This window comes from Oryza glaberrima, chromosome 8 (genome assembly GCF_000147395.1).
Source record: "Oryza glaberrima chromosome 8, OglaRS2, whole genome shotgun sequence".
NCBI lineage: Eukaryota > Viridiplantae > Streptophyta > Magnoliopsida > Poales > Poaceae > Oryza > Oryza glaberrima.
Window position 1 is genome coordinate 4,356,363 of NC_068333.1, and position 14,585 is coordinate 4,370,947.

The 14,585-nt window shown below is 38.3% G+C and overlaps 2 protein-coding genes across 2 annotated transcripts; one reads left to right on the top strand and one right to left on the bottom strand.

Moving 5' to 3' along the window:
• The first annotated feature begins 970 nt into the window (after positions 1 to 970).
• LOC127781078 (autophagy-related protein 8C) lies at positions 971 to 3,116 on the top strand. The gene is made up of 6 exons (XM_052307986.1): positions 971 to 1,115; positions 1,297 to 1,372; positions 1,877 to 1,932; positions 2,028 to 2,080; positions 2,546 to 2,664; positions 2,766 to 3,116. The coding sequence occupies exons 2-6, from the start codon at positions 1,336 to 1,338 to the stop codon at positions 2,861 to 2,863; spliced, it is 363 nt and encodes a 120-aa protein (XP_052163946.1). The 5' UTR covers positions 971 to 1,115; positions 1,297 to 1,335; the 3' UTR covers positions 2,864 to 3,116.
• A 6,933-nt stretch (positions 3,117 to 10,049) lies between these two features.
• Positions 10,050 to 13,826, bottom strand: LOC127782424 (lactoylglutathione lyase). Its single transcript, XM_052309603.1, has 9 exons — positions 13,675 to 13,826; positions 12,687 to 12,807; positions 12,490 to 12,614; positions 12,207 to 12,271; positions 11,880 to 12,095; positions 11,701 to 11,748; positions 11,453 to 11,560; positions 11,220 to 11,372; positions 10,050 to 10,324 (listed from the first exon to the last, which is right to left on the bottom strand). Exons 2-9 carry the CDS (start codon positions 12,803 to 12,805, stop codon positions 10,283 to 10,285), a joined length of 876 nt encoding a protein of 291 aa, XP_052165563.1. The 5' UTR covers positions 12,806 to 12,807; positions 13,675 to 13,826; the 3' UTR covers positions 10,050 to 10,282.
• Positions 13,827 to 14,585: the final 759 nt, after the last annotated feature.

A 14,585-nucleotide genomic window follows, 5' to 3' on the forward strand; every position in this document is an offset into this window, starting at 1 on the left:
CCAGGTCATCCTGTCCAGAATTTGCATATATTTTGAGACAATTTGGCAATACGGTCCATCCATGTGTGACCAATGCATTTTAAAGAAAGAAATTTCGCAAGTTTTTTTTTTGCCGAAATGACGGAAGGAGGTCACTTAATGTAATTAATATAGGAAGAAATTTGCGAGAGAGAGTACGGTGACCGAACGAATTCTGGCTTGCAAGTGCGTAGTTGACCTAAATGATGCGGCTTTGCTTGCGTGAGATGCTGCTGAATCACTTGGCTGATTTAGGTCACAAGCCGTGTTCCAGAATTCTTTCAAACGCATGAAGTATTTGTTCGGTTTCCGTAAAATTCCTCAAAGAAATCCTCGGTTCCAAAAGAGGCTTCTTGATATTCTACTTCAAACTGCAATACCATCACGATTCCTAAAGCCAGTGTCTCCTTGTAATTCACGTTAAACAACATCGACTCTCTCTCTCTTCTCAAAACTCAAAAAACTAATACTAGCACTAATCAAAATTAAATTCCTGCTACTAATTAACCACAATCAAGTCGAATAGATTTGGGAGTCGAGAAGTACTCCTGCATCTAATACTCCTTCCGTTCCAAAATAAGTATAGATTTACACTATTTATATACAACGTTTAACCGTTTGTCTTATTTGAAAGTTTTTTATGATTAGTAACTTTGTTATTATTAGATAATAAAACATAAATAACTCTTTTTGTGTGACTAATTTTTTAATATCTTTATAAATTTTTTAAATAAGATGAACAGTCCAACGTTGGACACGAATACCTACGGCTGCACTTATTTTAGGATGGAGGTAGTACATTATAACTAGTTATTAATTAATTAATCAAACCAAATAGAATTGGAATTGGAATTTGGAAGGTGAGAAGTTAGCTTGCTTGGGGCAACCAGGTAGAGTAGACTCAGACCTGGTTTTTGCTTTTAAATTAAGTTTCCGAGTGCAATACGTTGCGTGCGCGTAGCAATTTAACCAAGCCCCCAACCCCTTTCCCCTCTCCCTATCCCTATCTCTTCTCGTCTTCCTCCGCTTCACGCCGCAAACAACCAACCAACCACTTCCTCCTCCTCCTCCTCCGCCGCGATCCCCAATCCGATCTCGTAAGTCTTCTCCGCCCCTAGCTGTCGATCGATCGATAGATTATTCGATTATACGATCGCCGAATTTGGTGGTGTTCTTTTTTTTTTTTGGGTCTACTCGTCGATCTGAGCCGTGAGGGTTTGTTGCGAGATTGGCGTGCTGTGTTGTGGGGTGGTGTTGATTTTTTGTGTTTGTTTGCAGGAAAGGTAGTAGTGAAGAAAGCAAGGCAGGGCGCGCGTGATGGCGAGGAGCTCGTTCAAGCTGGAGCACCCACTCGGTTCGTCTCACCTCTTCTCCTCCTTTCTTTTTCTTTTCTTTTTGTCGATATCGATGTATCTGTGTGCTGTTTGATGGATTGTTGTAGCTGTTTTGCGTGACTACTTATGGACTTGGGAGGAGGGCCGATATGGTGTGGGGATTGTTTAGTTTTGTAGCTAGATGATGGTCAGTTTGCTTGTTAGGTTTTGGTGTCACTTTTTGTTTGTAGAATCTCAATCTATCCCCTTCTATATGGTTGATTTCTACATATACGTATGTAGAGGAGATGTAAATGATCTGTGGTTGATTGATGGCTAATTTATTGAATGATGCCGCCTTTTATCAATTCTTAGCGCATATCTTACCATGATCTGTTTATTTTACCCTGCCCATTGGCAAAATTTATTGATTGATACCGCCTTTTATCAATTCTTAGCGCATAACATCTTATCAACAGAATTACTTGGTTATGTGTGGTATAATTGAAGATCTCACTCTGTTTATGCCATGTGTTGTGTCGCAGAAAGGAGGCAGGCTGAGGCCAACCGCATCAGGGAGAAGTATCCCGATAGAATTCCTGTAAGTTGGATGGATTCTTGTTGCTTGTGGTGTTCGCTTACTTTGTCATGATTATTTTGTTCTTATGTGAAGCAACTTCCTGTGATTAAATATAGGTCATTGTTGAGAAGGCTGAGAGGAGTGACATTCCTGACATTGACAAAAAGAAGTCAGTTCTCAACCATTTTACTTTTAAGAATAAATCTAGTGCCACTTTATCTCTATTTGTTTTGGCAAGTTATGTTGACACTTCATTTTTTATGCTGCTGAAAATAGTTTTAGCAAATTATACCAGGTGCCAAAATTTTGTATTTACCAATAGGTTGATTGCTTTGGTTTTCAATTATTCCATTGCCAATCATGCCCTCCAGTCCTATTGCTTCAAGTTTTCAAAGACTAAAAAAAGTCTTAAATCAAGATTATTTTTTCTTTTGGTGTGTGTGCAAGTTCTCAATGAAAGCTAATTATGTACTCCACTTGGGCATATTCTTTTCTTGTACCAGTACCCAAATTCCAATACTGATGAGAAATTATTTTAATCCTGTCTATCATACTTGATAACTCTTGCATCCTGTAATGGCAGCAAAACCACTGTTGACCAACCACCATATGTTCTTTTTTTATCTATATGCAGGTACCTTGTTCCCGCTGACCTCACGGTTGGACAGTTTGTGTATGTTGTTCGGAAGCGGATCAAGCTCAGTGCTGAGAAGGCAATCTTCATCTTCGTCAAGAACACGCTTCCACCAACAGGTATGGCAATATGAGCTCTGGGAGCACTCAGTTCAACATCAACATAAAAAAAAATCATAATTGCGTGATCCCTAAAATGCCTTGTTGCATTGCTCCTACAGCTGCCCTGATGTCCGCTATCTATGAGGAGAACAAGGATGAGGACGGCTTCCTCTACATGACCTACAGCGGGGAGAACACCTTCGGCCTGTTTGTCTGAGTGGCAGCAATCATCAATTCGACAATGCCTCGTGTAAATAGGCATCTAAAAAAAACCTCTGTATATAATCTGGTCTAGCAGCATGTTCCAAATCCCTTAGCATCTTATTGTCAAAAACCTATCCTGTAATCATCAAAGCACACGGTGCTCTTAGTACATTAACAACTGTCTGGTCTGTTCTTTCTGTTCAACAAGTTGCATAATTGCATTGCTTCAGTGTTCTCTCTGAAGCTGCTATTCTAACAAACTGAAATCCATACTTGTGTGTTCTGTGCCATACTGTCCCTAAAAAATCAACTCTTAGCTGCGAACCTGAATGTAGGCAAAAATTACTTCCAGCTTACATTCAGGTTCATAACCAGACGTTGATTTTTTGTGACGGAGGGAGTATATATGCATGTGTTTTTGTTGAGGTGCCTGATTCCGGTGACGATTTCAACGGAGAACCTGGAGTTCTGGACAGGAGGTCAGGAAACTTGTCCAGGGCCCTGTGATGCAGTGGCCTTCAGCCTTAAGCTCCACATGTTGGATCGGATCTACTACTACTACTCCGTAAATGGGAATTTGGCATCATCAAATCAGTGCATTGCATTGCAACATTCTCCCAGGCATTGTGATGTCTGATATGACACCAGATGACACGGTTTGAGCTGGCATAGGATGACTACTGCCGACCCCATTGTTTCACTTATTCATATGCTTATTTAAAACGCTTATTAATAATTTAAAAAATTATTTGTGAGTAAAATTTTTATATACATGTCCTTAGCGACTCAAAAGTAAATGTTGTATAATAAACTACGATGATATTTTTTTTCAAAATTAAGTTCTAAAATTAAATTTTAGCTTATAATCATAAGCATAAGCCAAACAATAAGATCCTACTATATTTGAGTAGTCATAGGATGACTACTACTCCCTCCGTCCCCTAATATAAGGGATTTTGACATTTTGCTTTCCTTGTTTGACCACTCGTTTTATATTTTTTATAAATATTAAAAATGAAAAGTTGTGCTTAAAGTACTTTGGATAATAAAGGAAGTCACAAATAAAATAAATAATAATTCTAAAATTTTCTGAATAAGACGAATGGTCAAACAGTGCAAGTAAAATGTCAAAATCCCTTATATTAAGAGACGGAGGGAGTATGTATTACCTCCATGGTAAAATATAGTAACTTAAGACGAGATTAGATACCACGAAAATATATTCTTAACTCTATGCATTAGGTTGTTATATTTTTTTAACAGAGAGTAGTATCAATTCAAAGTGGATTAATTACTCTTTCCGTCTTAAAGTATAATAACTTCTAAGATTCAAAATTTATCCCCAAACAAACAACTTTTCACCTACATTTCATTCTCAATCGACTACAATCTTCCACTCCACATATTTTATTTTCTCTACCAATTACATTCTTTTTCATTTAACATCACATACTCTCTTAAAACTTTTATATTTTGATATGGAGGTAGTACAAAATTTCTGATCGCTTGATGTGCAGTGGCAAAAGAGCTCATCAGACATTCCACTGCACAGACAATCTGGGCCTTCTTACATGGACTGGCACAATTTAACATATTCTAAGCTGTGCCTGGGTGGATGTAGGGATGCAAGTAGGTCAACCCGTAAATCCACTTATATGCAAAATATATAGGTATTCACGGGTTTACCTTACTAATTTGGTTTATAAATGGGTTTATGGGTCGACCCATTTGCATCTCTAGGTGCGATAAGTCAAGCCACGACATGAAAATGGGCTACCACTTATTTGACGTATAAGTAGATTGGCGGGTCCGTTTAATTGCATCCCTGCACCGGCCATCCATCCTCCATTTCGACGCCGCCGCGGACCGGAGCTCCCCAGCTATGGCGTTCATCTGTGGATCAGTAATTAATCACCTTCTGACTAAACAAGAAAAAGCATCTCATTTACAGAGGTAATCAAACTGAAAGCGACGATCGAAACTGCAGGTACTTTTTTTTAACAAATCTTCTTATTTTCAGGATCCATATATACGCGAAGTATACTGAAATTTTATTTTATTTAGATAGCAGTGCGATCAAGATGAGCTACAGTAGCATGCAGTTACGGGTGTAAAATGAGCAAAGCATTTATGAACTTATGATTAAAGCATATTCTTATATTATCTGAAGAATCAATATCAGCCCAAATTATAATTGATTAATCAGATAGGCTAACTTAACTTACCATGACAGTGTACTGAGAGTTATTACTGCAGCTCCAGAACAACACTGCAGGGTACACAGTTCACTGCTGATCTGAAATTCTGAATAGGGAGAGCAAACATCCCATGCTGTACCTGCAGACTGTAAATGCAGTGCATTGATTCACATAAGCATCCACACTGCATTCGCATTAACACTGCTGCTCACATTATCACACTCTCTCTCTCACTCACTCGAGGCATCTCATATTATTATCATCACCATCTCTTTCTTCAATGCTCTCTCTCTCTCTCTCTCTAAATTTCTCTCTCTGAACTCTGATCAAGAACAGCAGTCTCCTTTTTCCTTGAATGTCGCCAATAAATATCCCAACCCCCTCTTTGTTCGGTTGTTGGCTCATTCACTCCATCACCCTTTGCATTTCCATTGCATTCCACCATGCTCTTTTCCTCCCTCCCTCTCCTCTCTCTCTAATTCTAAGGAGCTATATTAAAGAAGGCTAGCTATGCTTCACTCAAACCAGTTGCTCATCCATCTTCTCTTTTCCTTCTCCTTCTACTTCTTCCATCTCCTCCTGCATTCTGCAAAAGAGTGGCTCGATCTTCATGATATATAGCTCTTTTGTTTGTTCTTGGTGTCCATGTTCGAGGGAGGGTGCCAGTCGTTGCAACATTGCAGTTATGTATTTTGTGTTTTTTTTAATTTTATTTTGGTGATATTAAGGTTGGTCCATTAGACGGCCTTGCGACGACGGGATATTGGGGCGGTTCAATCAGAAAGCTTGTGCTCCGGAAGCGAGGAGCTCTACTCTTTTGATTGAGCCGTGCCAATATCACGTCGCATCCATCACTTTGGATGTTTCTTTCATGCAGATGGTCTTGATTCCCTTGTTTTTCGCCAGCATTGTAGGTTTATTTGTTACTGTATTTCTGTGTTTAGCTACGATTAGTGATAATCTGGATTTGTATATATATATATACAGTGAGGCTGATCTGTTTCACTTGTAGTAATTTGTATTTATTTTACATGTCTGTATCTGTTTAGCAAGCATGGAATTTTATATGTTATGAATTTGCTCTTTGGAGTAACAATGCTACTTGTTATTATTGATACCATTACTTGAAGTTGCACTGGTACGTACGAATGTTTTCTTTATATCTGAATAAGACTGACATGCACACAGTGAGATCCTTCAAGTCTTCAAGTTTATCAGCTGTTTTCAATTTTTACAATGTGGATGTGTTCAAAGGTATATATTTCATTACATTCTAGTAAGATCTAAGTTGGAGACAATAGATGGTTCAGTATCTAAGTCCTTAGAATGCAGAAATCTGTACTTAGTACTAATTAATTGTTTTCCGACGGTGTCAAGTATCATTAATAGAATAACTGGGTGACGTTCAGCAATATATCTAGGTTCACCTGGAACACAGGTAATATGGTTTCACTATCTGCAAAAGAATTATGAAACAAGAGCTAATTAATTAAGTTGCTTCATTAATTCCTTACTCCTTCATCCATTCAGTTCTTGGAAGATGCAATGGATCTGCCATATTCAAATAGAGCATGCATGGAGAAGGTAATGCCAGCAGCAGGAATCTAAGTCAAGATCTGAAATTTTTTCCAGGATACAGAAGATGACTCCCATGGGTGCAGCACTATGCGGCGACGTCGAAAAAAAAAGAAACTGAAAAATTGTAGTAGAGACAAAGGAGTCAGTCACAATGCCGTGGCTGAAAACACAGTTAAAGCCTGATCATGAAATGTTCATGATAGGGCCAACCGATGGACATTTCAAAGCTTTGAGTGATTAACTATATGATCCTCTCTTGAGAAAGAATATATATGCAAAAGGATAATTGGGATAGGTTCTATTTAGTCTATTGTACCTTCTTTTCAATGCCTTCTTATTTTGATGCAAAAGCTAATATTGCTTCATGACTACATTCAGTTTCTTACTGTCACCTCTTTCAGTAAATTTGCTGCTACTGTTTGCACATACTGTGTACATGTTATCTTTTTTCCTTGGACAATTTAAAAGGGCTCTCAGATATCTTGTATTCCTAATATTTGATTTGTGAAATGAACTACAATTAATTGCCAAATCTTGTGCAATGCAATCATCCTTGGTTCATGAAGTGCTAGCTAAATAGGTGCAAAATAATGCAGTAAAATTCAAGAAGTGTGGGACTGAATAATACTACTATTTCCTTTTGGGGGACCAAAAGAGGATGTGATGGTCAAGTGTATCTAGCAGATAAGTACAGGGACACTGGTCCTTTGGTGACCATGGAATGATGCAGAATCTTGCAGAAAACTGAAGCCAACAAGAACAACAGTACAACGACACCATCAAATCAATTCACATTTACAGTAACAAATTTTGTTGTTTGCATCGAGCCTCTGAGGATCATTGCACAGGAGGTTATCAACGTAACCGACAGCGATTAGAGCATGATACTGTTCTCTCTGAAGAACCAACAGTGACATTTCTCAGGGACATGACAGGAGAGGTCATGTGCAAAACTCTGCATCTCAGGCATGAAACCCCCACAGCTCCAATGGATCAAAATGTTCCGGGTTTCTTCCTGTTTGAAATGCAGACGAAACAGTTCAATTCATCATGACTGAATGATATGACTTTTGATAGTTTGTCAGGTATTCCGACAGCGAATCGCGACTATTTGGTACGACTGAGTTTTATGTGTCAGACAGACTTAACCTAAAAAAGCTTAAACTGGTGAGGAAAGATAAACATGGTACACTTAGATAAGTACTCCAATAAAGAATTACAATTATTCGGTATAATTTAGTTCTGTGTACCAAACAATTCGTCTAAAAGCTTAACCTATTTAGTTCTATGTACCAAACAATTCGTCTAAAAGCTTAACCTCATAAGGAAAGACAGACAAGGTACACTCAAATGGGTACTCCGACATTGAATTGTCGGTACAATCGAGTTCTGCGTGCCAGATTGTCCATTTAAAAGCTTAAGCTGATGAAGAAAGGTGGACACGGCACGCTTAAGTAGGTCTGAGGAAGGAGACATCAAGGAGCAGAATATCATACAGCTTTGTGTGCATGCATGAACAAGACAAGCAGCCAGATATATCTGCTTGAGCTTGACAGCAAGGGCGAGAGGGCGTTGTCGTCAACCGTCAGCGCTGCTTCTTCCCCAGGGAATCAACGTGATCCAACAGAACCTGCGGTGAAGGACGGTGTGAGCTGCCTGCATCTGTTCAAGCCTGATCATTTTGCAGTATGCTGCTTCTTTTGGATTCATCTACCTAAGCTGGGAATCACAGAATAAGGGCATTCATGTGAGTGATCAAAATTTGTCCTTATAGTTATGGTAATTGGTTGCTTCATGTTTCTAGTTTTGATGAATTTGTACTAATTGTTAATTTTTCATAGTTTTTGTGTAACTGCCATATTAATAAGGTTCTAGTTAGTCAAAAGCACTTTTTGGTGACCCTAGTGGCTTGGGAGATTTGGAAGCACCGCAACGACTGTGTCTTCTTTTTTTTTTTTTTTGCAACGACTGTGTTTTCAATGGCGCCAATTCTAGAGCTGTGACGGTCTTGCAAGTGATAGAAAATGAGGCGACGGTCTTACAAGTGGTAGAAAATGAGGGTCATCTTTGGTGTGTTTCAGGAGCTTTTGGCCTTCAAAAGCTCCTTAGTGGGACGGCAAGCCTAGACAACCAAGCTCTCCGGGTGGTCTAGTGCGTGTGGGTCTTGGTAGGAGGGCTTGGGTCCTCCTACTTTGTAAACATTTTTGTTTATGTGTTTTTTGTGTTGTTTTTTCTTCCCCTTAATGAAATGAAATACAACTTTCCTGCGTTTTCGAAAAAAAAAAACACTAGTGTTGTTTTTTAGGGAATATGCAAGAGGGTTGCGTATCTTTGGAGTCGAAAGCATTATGAAGTCTAATGAAGAAACTTAAAATCTATGCCATAGTCAAAGTTCAAATAAACAAATATCTGTCATATCTACTCTAAATAAGTTTTATGTAAGCATCATCAATGTTAGTTCTGGCGCAATTGTGCAAGTTCCAAATAATATGACTCCAGCCCAACTCTGAAGCCAAGGGAGGCATGTCCATTCCTTACTCTCAGGAACATATTTTTCCTTCATACTCTCTCCGATAAAAAAAAGGTATATATTTTCATAATATCACAAACTTATTAGATTTTATAAATTTATTCTAATATAAAATTGATCATCAGAATTTAAGAAGTGTTTGAATCTTGTCCTAAATGTCAAGCATTTATGAACAGAGAAGTAATATTTTTTCGAGTAATATATTGAGATGAGGGTTTGGAAGATCAGGTAAATCCCAAGCAGTAAGTACAATAGAAGAACAATGCTTGACAGGCAAGAGGTAGAGAACTAGAGATCCAGCAAAGAGAATCACCAATAGTTCATCATCCAAATTCCAGCAAGGAGCATATTTTCCTTTCTTCTGGACTGCAACTTCTTTCTGTTCAGATCAAGAAAAGTATTGCTTCTAGCCTACTTGCAATGAACCTGCAGCCGACTCGTTCTGTTCCACTAATGTATGGACTGTAGCAGCCAGCAGATCAGAAATTCGCCAACCGACTCGTCGGTTAATAACTCTGCAGGTCTGAAGGTTCATAGTTTAGTTCAGATGATCAATAACAAAATTGCCAAGCAATGGTTAATCCTAAAAATGTCAAGATTTCAGGTGAACTTGTCAGCATTTTCAAACAGTAAGTTGCAGCAACTTAAGCTTAGTTGTAAGTGGATCTATTGAACTCATGTTTATTATTAGTTCTCAGGCAAAATGCATTCCAAGTGACAAACCTGGTGCCATTTTAAACTGTTAATGGAGCACTGATATCGTGCAATGCCAATGCAGGGCATATTGGCAAACAGCAAACTTATTTGCAGCATGAATGCACAAATTGAACAAAACATCATCAGAAAAGAACCACCACCAGGCTATGAGAACATATCAGGAAACTCAGCTCAACTGCACAAACTGGTCCTTGTTATCAACAACACTCCAACAGTCATGCTGATACAGGTGGCAATGCATAGCGGATTTACAGCCAAACCCAGACAGTACTAGCATAAGCACAACGCATGTGCCAGAATTTATTCTTGTTCATAGAGCGGAAACCACTTCTTTATTACATTGCACTGGCATTACTACATAAGGTTTGCGCTTTGCCTCCTAGCACAGAACTTGGGCCATCTCTCATCTTCACTGGAGTTCCTTCAGGAAGTCGGCGTTATCAACCAAAACCTAAAGTGAAGAACATCATTAGTCACAATGTGTTATTTCACAATGAATATGCTAGCAGCACATATCACTGGATCATTTGGCACATCAGCAAGCAGCTCAATGCTACTGCCTTTGAAAAACTATGCTCTAAGAAGATCTGACAGTTATATGAATGATTGCAAATGTACTCGATTTTTTTAGTGTTACAATAAACATCAGTATCAGTGCTTCGCCATGTGTCCTATTTTTATCTTACTCTATCCTTTTAAATCCATCCAGAAGAAAACTTTCTAGTATATTGTATCAAAGATGCCCACTATCCTCTGCTTTGCAGATTATGGCAGACTCATTATCAGCAAACATACAATGAAAATACATACGGCCATAGAAGCGGGATTTCTTTTTCACAAGTAAATGTCTTGCTTCACAAGTGCCAAGTACCAACCTTATCAACAGTAGAGTTCAGAACTATAAACTTAGGTACTGTTCTTTTAGATGAAATGCGGATGATATGCTTGTTTATGAGAATAATTAAATATTATATACATTATAAACCTAACAAATAGATTGAAAAAGGTTAATCAATCAATGCTGGTGAAGAGAATTTTTGGAAGCATGGTGCAAATAATCTGCGGTGATAATCTGGCGGATTAGCCGAGAAGAATGGACCTAACTGGTAAACAGTAATGCCTAAACACTAGCCCTTGTACTTTGGTCCTTTGTGACTATGTTTTAGTTTTGTGCCTGCACTAAAAATTACTATGTTGTGTGTAAGCAAATGGTTTGCTTTCCTTTTTGACCAGGCTTTCTTAAACAAGAACTGCCAAATGCTCTAGGCTTAAATATAATTGATGTACCGATCATTCGATGGTTAACAGTAGTAAAATATAGTGGAACACGAAGACAGGAGCCATACCACTTTCCAGCCATCAGGGTCAAGGAAAGAGGCAATCTTTGTGTTGAGCCCTGGTAGTGGACCTGGCTGCCGCAAAATCTTTCCCCCTAGTTCTTTTGTAACCAACTCAACAGCCTCAGCACTCTTGTAGACATCTTCAGTGCCAATAGCAACCTGCACTTGCATCAGAGATCATCAAGAAATGCCAACATCTCTTAGGAAATCTCTGAAGAAAAGAAGGATTGTCCAAAAACCTGAGCATATGCGTTGCCCTTGGTATATTCTGTGACACCATAGTTGTATGTCAACTCAATAACAGTTGTCTTATCCTCATCAGCATAGCCCAACATGGCAATGGTATACTGTGCATGCCAAAAGTTATTCAGTCTATGGAAGTTCATAGGATAAAATATGTCTAAGAAACAATAGCAAGGCATGGGCCTCAGAACTTTCAGGCATAATAACAGAATTATTGCATCTTTTTCAAGATAAATAGAGGTACCTTATAGTCAGGTACATCCTTCTTCCTCAGCAGCTTCATACCAAGGGCCTTCATTAAGCATAAACAACGCCAGTACACATATGAGCCCACTATTGTAGAGATTAGAGAATATATAAAAGAGATACTTTAGCATTTCTAACTCTTGGAATAGCCTATAGTTATGCAACGAATGAGAATACCTTCTCGTAGAACTTGATGGAGCGATCAAGGTCACCCACACGAAGCATAACTTGGCAAAGAGGCTCAGGTGTTGGACCCCTCTGGATAAGCTCAAACATGTAACCGTCAGGATCCTGTGCAAAGGCAATCACAGTGGATCCTCCCTTGACAGGACCAGGTTCACGAGTGATCTTGCAGCAACAACTGGATTTAATTTTCTCAGCCAATTTGTACACCTATATTTGCATCCGATATCATGTTAAGATAATCATGAGAACAACATATATTTGCAGCATGATATCATGTATTCATGTTAACATAATCATGAATACATAAACAATACATACGTCCTCAGTTGCAATAGCGAAATGCCCAAATCCTGCTCCAATGTCATACTTATCAACACCATAATCTATCAAAAAACAAAAAACATATAGGCACATTAGAGTGTAGAAATGGGTGACAGTACACTCAAAATAAAAACAAGAGCTGACTTGTTTGAGTTAAGGGAGAAGAAAAACAGAACAATTCTCCAGTTGTTTTGTTAGGTTAACACATACTTTAAAAAACATTAACTACAATATCTAATCATCTATGAAGAAGCAAAATATCAGAGGATCAATAACATACTGTATGTCAATTCAAGTGCAAAGTTGGTGTCCTCAGGTCCAAACCCAAGAAATGCATTCGTATATTTCTCTTCAGGCACATCTCTTTTCCTCAGTAATTTCATTCCAAAGCATTCTGTGTAACATCTGCCACAATCACATCATATTAACAGACATATACTAGGTGTGGGAAATATTACTTCTAGCACAAAACCATACTTAATGGTGCGATCCAAATCTCCAACACGGTAAACAGCATGTAGAAGCCTCTTCTTGTCCTTCTTAGGCCACTCCAGCACAACCTCAGGTGACTTCTCAGCTTCACTACCGCTTGCCATTCCTAAAGTGAGAGAGTGTAAATTTGATAAGAAGAATAAACAAGCTAATTATAATAAAATCAAAGGACTAAGAATAATCTCAGCGTCCATACAATGACAGTAAATCACTTGGACAGAACTCTGGTCGAAAGCAAAAAAGGATGCCTCAAAGCTATCATTTCAAAACCAAAAAAAAAAAAACAAAACAAAATATTCCATGAAACGGCAGTTGTAAGATAAGATGAAAGTTTCATATCCCCAGGAAGAAAATCCTTTAGCCGCAGCTTATTATGACTCTTTATTCCTAGTCGATTTCTCCCTAATTTTCTTTTTCATCCACCATGGTGTTCTACTGTAATTTCTCTGTACCCTTTTCTCTCTTATCTGGAGTTCTTGGACCCTTTTCTGAACGAAGACACGCAGGTTCAAGATCTGGAAGTTTTACATGCTAACTCCAAACTAGCACACAACGTAATTCTCCCAAATCTCCCCAATCCGTTCTTAGTTTTGAGTTCCATTTCGGGGTCATTACCCATTACCCCCGAGGCCTGACAGAACCTCTACCGAAGCCCAAGACCTCCGGTAAAATTAACACAAAAAGATCCCCACCTTTGAGCGGCATGCGGGTTCCGTCGACCCCCCCCCCCCCCCCCCCCCAACAAAATTTTCGTAAATAAACGACTAATCCCCAATCAAATCCGCACCAAATTGGATGGACTGGAGAGAAAGAATGATCTCACCATCCCATCCCCCCAACACACACAGTAAAGAAGACCTGAACAAAGTTGTCAAAGTAATCCAAGAAAGTTGGAATTCACCAACAACATCACCAACAACAGAAGAAGACTGTATAATTGAAGCCACTGATTACGGATAGATGGGACGAGTACCTTCGAGCCGAGGTGGGAGGATTCAGTGGAGTGGAGACTGGAGAGGGTTCGACGGGAAGGAGGAGGTATCGCGATGGGAAGAGGAATGGGAAGGAAGAGAGGCTCAAGTACTGGGGCTGAGCAGCTGAGGTCTCTTTTTTCTCTCTTTTTTCTTTTCTTTTCTTTTCTTTAAAATACTTTTTACCTTTTTCTTTTCAAAGAATGCTCCAGAACACCACAAACCAACAAAAAAAAATATCAGGATATTATCACATTGAACATTGCTTAAATGTAAACGAAACTCGATATATTCTTTTGGATTTTTACGTCGCCGTTAACTTTTTAACATATTTATTTTTGTCAAAATAATTACTTCCTCCATTTCAAAATATAAGCATTTTAGCATACTGACAAGTCAAATATTTTTAATTTTGACTATTAATAGCACAAAAATAAAAAAAGATCAATCATGTAAAATTGATGTTACTAGATTTATCATTAAACATACCATCATAATATGTAACTCTTTTTATTTAAAACTTCTTACTTATATTATTGTTGGTCAAAGTAGCATTTGGAAGATTACGTCAGAGTCCAAAAATGCTTATATTTTGGGACGGAGAGAGTATATAAATATGGTTTTTTTTTATTTACTTAAGCATGCTTCTTTTGTATTATAGAATTTTTTAACAAAACTGATAGTTATAATATATGTTTAAAAGTTAACTACTACATCCGTCCTAAAATATAAGCATTTCTAGCTATGAATCTGGACGATAACTGTGTATCCAGATTTATAGGTAAAAGTTGTTATATTTTAGGACGGAGGGGGTAGGTTATACATTGAAAATCAAAATAAAAGCAAGCATCCATATCAACTCGATGCAGTGTTCATTGATGCTACAAGACGCAACAGCATATGTCGTCGCTCG